The sequence below is a fragment of the Zingiber officinale genome, chromosome 8B, assembly GCF_018446385.1.
Source record: "Zingiber officinale cultivar Zhangliang chromosome 8B, Zo_v1.1, whole genome shotgun sequence".
Taxonomy (NCBI): Eukaryota; Viridiplantae; Streptophyta; class Magnoliopsida; order Zingiberales; family Zingiberaceae; genus Zingiber; species Zingiber officinale.
This window is the reverse complement of record NC_056001.1, coordinates 36,457,426-36,463,506: the sequence shown is the minus strand read 5'-3', so window position 1 is coordinate 36,463,506 and position 6,081 is coordinate 36,457,426. Positions and strand designations below refer to the sequence as shown.

At 43.5% G+C, this 6,081-nt stretch overlaps 2 protein-coding genes across 4 annotated transcripts; both read right to left on the bottom strand.

Annotated features, from left to right (window-relative positions):
- Positions 1–251: 251 nt before the first annotated feature.
- On the bottom strand, positions 252–2,361 carry LOC122015089 (AAA-ATPase At5g57480-like). The gene has a single exon (XM_042571770.1). It carries the CDS (start codon positions 1,977–1,979, stop codon positions 444–446), a length of 1,536 nt encoding a protein of 511 aa, XP_042427704.1. The 5' UTR covers positions 1,980–2,361; the 3' UTR covers positions 252–443.
- A 495-nt stretch (positions 2,362–2,856) lies between these two features.
- LOC122015090 lies at positions 2,857–5,535 on the bottom strand. 3 transcript variants are annotated; one of them, XM_042571773.1, is made up of 3 exons: positions 5,301–5,535; positions 3,437–4,396; positions 2,857–3,147 (listed from the first exon to the last, which is right to left on the bottom strand). In XM_042571773.1, exons 2-3 carry the CDS (start codon positions 4,351–4,353, stop codon positions 3,105–3,107), a joined length of 960 nt encoding a protein of 319 aa, XP_042427707.1. In that variant the 5' UTR covers positions 4,354–4,396; positions 5,301–5,535; the 3' UTR covers positions 2,857–3,104. The 3 variants fall into 3 exon arrangements, with proteins under 3 accessions (XP_042427707.1, XP_042427706.1, XP_042427705.1); XM_042571772.1 differs by having other exon boundaries at positions 2,857–4,399; XM_042571771.1 differs by having other exon boundaries at positions 2,857–4,396.
- Between the last annotated feature and the right edge of the window lie 546 nt (positions 5,536–6,081).

The window sequence follows — 6,081 nt, the reverse complement described above, 5'->3', positions numbered from 1 at the left end:
TAAATCTTAAATCCGGGAGTACAAGCAATTCATAGTCCAGTAGCTAGCCAACGTTCAAGATTTTTCATCCTGCCAAAATAAAATACCTTGCAATATGTCATAACTGAGATTGTGAGCACAGGAGAAACTATGTGAGTGCCTTGCCTACTATTTTAGTTGGTTACTTAAATTGCCATCAATTTTGGGTGGCATTTATACAACAAACGAATTGAGTTTGCCTTAACAAAGAAATCTAAGAAAAGGTTTTAGGATGCAAGTAATAAATACATATCAAGTTTATTCTCTTCTTCAAATCATAAAATCTACAACCCAAATGATGTTAATGGAGTTCAAAATGGAATGGGCAAATGGCAAAAGGCTATACAACAACTCTTTATTCAACAATCACAATGCCAGAGGCATTTCAGAAAGCACATGGCGGACAGGGCGGCCATGGTTACTCCTCATAACGCCGCCGCCGCCGCCACTGCCTCTTTCCCACCGTCACTCTCGGTGTCTTGGCCGCTCTCTTTGGGGCTGTCCAATGCTCTCTTCTCCTCCTCCTCCACCTCCACGCCCTCGCCGGAACTAATTTTCCCTCCCTCCTTCCTCCTCTTCTCCACCCGGGCCTTGAGGACCTCCAGAAGCTCCGCCGCCGCCGCGGGCTTCTCCCGCCGCCGGTTCTTTATCAGGATCTCGCTGACGTCCGCCGGAGTTATCTCGGCCTCGTCGATGGCCGCCGCCAATCCGGCCCAAAGGTCGGATTTTTCGTCGAGTTCGCCGTCCTCTAACCCTAGGTAGTTCTTCATCAGGATCTTGAGCGCCGGGAACGAGCAGTAACCCATCAGTATGTGCATGTCCATTCTCCCTGATCGGAGCAGCGCCGAGTCGAGTTTCTCGACGTGGTTGGTGGTGAACACGAAGATCCGCTCGCTGCCGCAGCACGACCACAATCCGTCGGTGAAGTTAAGGAGCCCGGATAAAGTTATCGTCTTGGGTGCGGCAGCGGGGGCGACGGCGACATTGGGATCCTCCGTCGACGGCGGATCGATCAGCGGGGTCGGTGACTTTTTGGGGCCTCGATTGGTGAGGTTTATCGAGCAATCGATGTCCTCAATGACGATGATGGATTTGGAAGTGGTCTTCATGAGGAGCTTGCGGAGCTCCGAGTTGGTGCTGACTTCAGTGAGCTCGAGGTCGTAGACGTCGTACCCAAGGAAATTGGCCATGGCGGCGATCATGCTGGACTTACCGGTTCCCGGCGGACCGTAGAGCAGGTATCCGCGCTTCCACGCGCGACCGGTCTTCTCGTAGAAGGCCTTGCCCTCGGCGAAGTCCCTGAGGTCGGCCATGATGAGCTGCTTCCGCTCCGGATCCATAGCTAGGGTTTCGAAGGTGCTAGGGTGCTTGAAGGGGACGGACTCCCATGGGAAGCCGCGGGACTCCATGCCCCCGGCGCTGCCGCGGGAGTTGGTGTAGAGGAGGCGGTCCTGGCTCCGGCGGCGGAGCTCGGTGGCGGTGTCCATGATGTGGTCGAGGTAGGCCGGGACGAACAGGGGTTTATCCTTCTTCTTAATCCGGAGCGTGAAGCTGCGCTTCTCCTCCGGCAGCGGCCGCCACGAGAACGTCTGCGCCTGCCTCTGCGTCACGACGTGCTCCCACGTGGCAGTGGCGCCGCGGAAGGTGTCCACCAGCCGGTCGTGACTGCTGAGCCCGAAGGTGAAGGCGGAGGAGTTGAGGCCGCGGGAGAGGCTGAGGTGCGTGGCGGCGACGGACGCGGAGCGGCTGAGGTACAACTGCACCGAGTGGTACAGCTCGTTGGTGCTCATGCCATCCGTCTCCGTGATGTCGTAGTAGCAGTAACTCGAGAAGCAGAGGAACGCGCGCTGCAAGACCGTCGTCGCCGCGAACCGCAACTCCGGCGGCAACAACGCGTGGAGGATGCTCTGGCAGAAGGCGAACACCCCCATCAGCGACGCCAGCGAGGTCCAAAACTCCATTCCTTTCCGATCAAGAAACAAAAAAGCTCCGATCTTTGCCTTGTTTATCAATAAATTCGCAGCAAACGACTCTGATTCAACAAACAAGATCGGAACTTGGCTTATATGATTCAACAAAGGTTCGGAATGCTCTCGATTCTCAAATATCTGGGAAGAAGAAGAAGAAGACAAAGGATGAGTTGGAGATTGAGTAGGCCACGGCCATCAATCAAATCAATGTGCAATCAAAGATGGCTTTCGCCTGCAAGAATATATTTGGGCTTTTCATGCATGTGGATTGCAGAGAAAGGCAGAGACTAATGGAAGAGGCAGGTCAGGAGGCGATGTCTTATGGTGCTGTGTTTGTGTTTGCCAGCACAACAAATTTGAGGAGTGGATGAGGTTGGTCATGCTGTTTCTCCTTTGTTCTTCTTTATGAATTTATTGTGTTTCTTTAGTGGGTTATAGCTTCCTTTTACTTCTATTATTCTACGTAGTGTGTTCTTGTTAAAGTCTTAGGATGAGAAATGTCATGAGAAATACTTTTTTTTTTTAAAGTCTTTAGTGTGTTATAACTTCCTTTTGACTTCTATTATTCTGCGTATTGTGTTCTTGTTAAAGTCTTTGGATGAGAAATGTCATGAGAAATACTTTTTTTTTTAAAGTTTGATCTTCATTTTCCTAGTTGATCGTGGCATGGTTTTGAAATTTCTGAATTGTGTTTCCACCAAACAGTTTTGACAAACTATAATTTGGTGGATTGAAATTTGACTACAAGTATCGTGTTACAATTGATCTAAATGACATGCAAGCTTAAACTATAACAAAATATCCCAATGGTGTAGCCGAGTTGTTTTATTAAACAATAACAAGATCACTTGGAAGCATAAGAACAAGAGGAATTGAATCGATTCATCCTTCACATTTATTTAAGGACTTTCACATGTTTTAAGCCAGAGCATTATGTACAGGGAGAAATGTAGACAAAGTAAAATCTATACCGACCAGAATTGAATCTAAATCTAACAAACCAACAAGATCAACCTAAGAGGACCAACTAGATTCTGCACATTCTTCATCGACATTGATTCGATCGCCAAAAAGTGCACTCTAAGAGTACCGACTAGCTTCTGCGCATTCCGCTGGTCATCGATCGTATTGCAACTGGTGTATCTCACGTGGCCCGTATCTGTAAGTGTCGAAAAGATAAAAGATATCAGAAGGATGAATCATACAAGGCATTTACGGGAGCAAGAAATGTGTTCAACTAGTATTACAACTACCACTTTACTCATCATTATACTCAATAAAGATAACTCTTTGTATCACTCTAAGTATGTATTTGTTCCTTAAGTTGCTAAGTCATTGCATGCTAAATCTTCTTTCATCAATTCTCCAGCTGAATGATCCTATAGGATAGAAGATTACCAGTAATAAAGATGTCGAAATTAAATATGAATCGACAAGAAAACTCCCACCTGTAGTGGCCAGGAATCACCAAAGACGGGGCAGTACTGACACCTGTTTGGACAACTCCATCATCAGTTTCAGCAAATCTGTACTCTCTTACGTCAAGGGATGAAAATGCTTCTCCTATGTATGAAACATCGGCGATAGACCCATGTCTGCTCCGATCATCACCATGGGAGGATCTCCGCCGAGTTCTTAAACACCCAAATCTTGGAATCAATCTACAAGATAAGAGAGAGCTCCACCAACGGCCTCTGTTCCTCCTAACACCTATATACTCATCACCAGCTTCTGAATCTCCATATTCGATGACATAGTCCCCCAATACGACTGCGTGTGGTGCTTCTGCATGTATAGTGCTCAAGACATCTATGATCTCTGATGATTGCTGGAAATTTTCCCAGTCCAATTTTCGTGCAGGATCGATTTTAGAAGGGCATGAATATGGGTGTCTTACTTTAGCATGCTTTTGGAGCTCAAAAAAGTTGCCCGTATATGCACAATGTTTCTCTTCACAACATCGTTCCTTCATGTTTAAGGAGACCCGGGCCTTGTCGATGATGAGCCACCCAGTTACAGCACCCCTGCACAGTGGGCAGGTTGGTTGGTTGCCGGTACTTGCTGATACCCCTTGAAAGCAGATAATAGTGACCCCATCTGTGGAAGTATCTTTTATAGCTGCAGGAATTCTATATGCATTCTTGAACCGTTCGAGACAATTAGAGTGATTTTGATCAGTATCGCAAATGAATGGACGGCAACCCTTCTCGTACGAGGAGCAATGAAGTAGCACACCATTGTGAGGGAAGTTCAAACAGATCGAACATGATACATCATCCCAATCCAAATCCATTTTCAGATTCTCTAAGTCCAAAGGGTAAGAAGCTGCTTCGTCGGAAACTAATGCAGGCATCACCATCACCATTTATTAAAATGATCCAACTTCCACTTAGAATTTCTTAGAAGATCTGCTGATTATAAAACAAAAAATAAATAAATAAATAGCAAGAAACTGAATTAGATAGGATTTATTCTTGGGATGAGGAAATAAAAGGAAATAATAGAAGGCAAAAAGAAAACAAAACACGAATATAGGAATCATAAGAATTATGACAGATTCAAGGGTGCTAAAGAGAGCATAGTAGAAGAGCTGACTGACAGAAACTTTAACCACAAGGGATGCAAACAATGTTCAATCTTTCAACTCAATTTTTACTCATAATAGATTTGAATGTTCCTACTGATATCTTACAATGTTTCATAATATTTTAAGTAGTTTATACTTATGTACAATTCAAAACTTGACAAATTTAGTATTAGATATTAACAACCTCGACATTCTACACCATTTGTGCTATTGATTTCCTTAGATTCAAAGGTCTATCACCAACAATTGAAGGCATCATGAACTAGAAAACTTCTTTCTAAATGCATTCTGTTCATGAGAAACCTTTACTCAAGGAAACAGTTGCAGGTCTACAATCTGCAAGAACAAGACGATTCTTTTTTTCTTCGTCTTTTGTTAGTAAAAAAAGAGAAATCCAGTTATCATCGAGAAGAAATATTTAGAAAATGAAGGGGAAAAAAAAAACAATTCTTCTGCATGTCTCATTTAAAATTGCAATAGATGCTTTCATCGCCCAAACAGAATCATTCTGAACTCTCGAATCAAAGTATAAGAGAACGAAAACAAGCAACCAGATGACCTACAAGTGCAAATAGTATCACCAATTCGCAAGGAGCCGAATTATCATCAATCGGTCAACACTTCAAGATCGCAATCTTACCAATTCAAGCAACTGTACCACCAATTCGCCAATCGCAACGACAAAAGGGGGGAAAATACCCCAAAAAACAAGAGAAAGTACTAACTTGCTCACAGATTCGGGAAAGTAGAGAAGCGGAGCAATCTCGACAGGGAAGCGAGGAAACCCTAGCACCAAATCCTGCTTGGCCGGCAATAGGAAATAGGGAAGCGAGACGGCACGAGGCGGAGCAGCAGCAAGGCAGAGACTCGCACAAGGAAATTAATCGCCATATTTTTTTTTCATTTATCAAACTTCGCAATCGCAATCAAACCGACGAAATCGCGAGGCGCATCGAAGTCTTTGGGCGCGGCTCAAAAGTTTCTTTTATTAGTTTATCTTCCATATACCGACGAATATTTGGGTTGACCTTTTCCAAACACCACGATAGTTGACCGAATAGCAACCGATTGACACGTGCTAGAATAAAACGTTTTTTTTGCAACAACTTTAATTACTCAACGCCGAATACACATTTTTACCTTCCATGAATGAGGTGGGAGTCGCGAGGAGGACTTTGTTTTCCCTTCAATCATAACGAAGGTCAAATATGAGTAACGAAAAAAAATCCCAAGATTAATTAATTATTTGGCGCCCCTTATTTTCTAAATCATCCGAATGACGCTTCATTTTTATTTTTAATTAATTAATTGTTTTATTTTATTTATTTATGTATTTATAATAATAATAATTATTATTATTATTATTATTATTATTATTATAAAAAGACATCTTATTGCCGAACTCTTCTCCTTAATTAATTAATTGGACGTGTCATAGCTGCTACACTATAACGTAGAAAAAAATTGAAGATTAAAATAAATTTGAGTCTCTGAAAAAGATTAAAT

Excerpts from the sequence above, each read along its gene's own strand:
- LOC122015089 (XM_042571770.1), bottom strand. The coding sequence starts at position 1,979 with ATGGAGTTTTGGACCTCGCTGGCGTCGCTGATGGGGGTGTTCGCCTTC.
- LOC122015090 (XM_042571772.1), bottom strand. The coding sequence starts at position 4,353 with ATGGTGATGGTGATGCCTGCATTAGTTTCCGACGAAGCAGCTTCTTAC.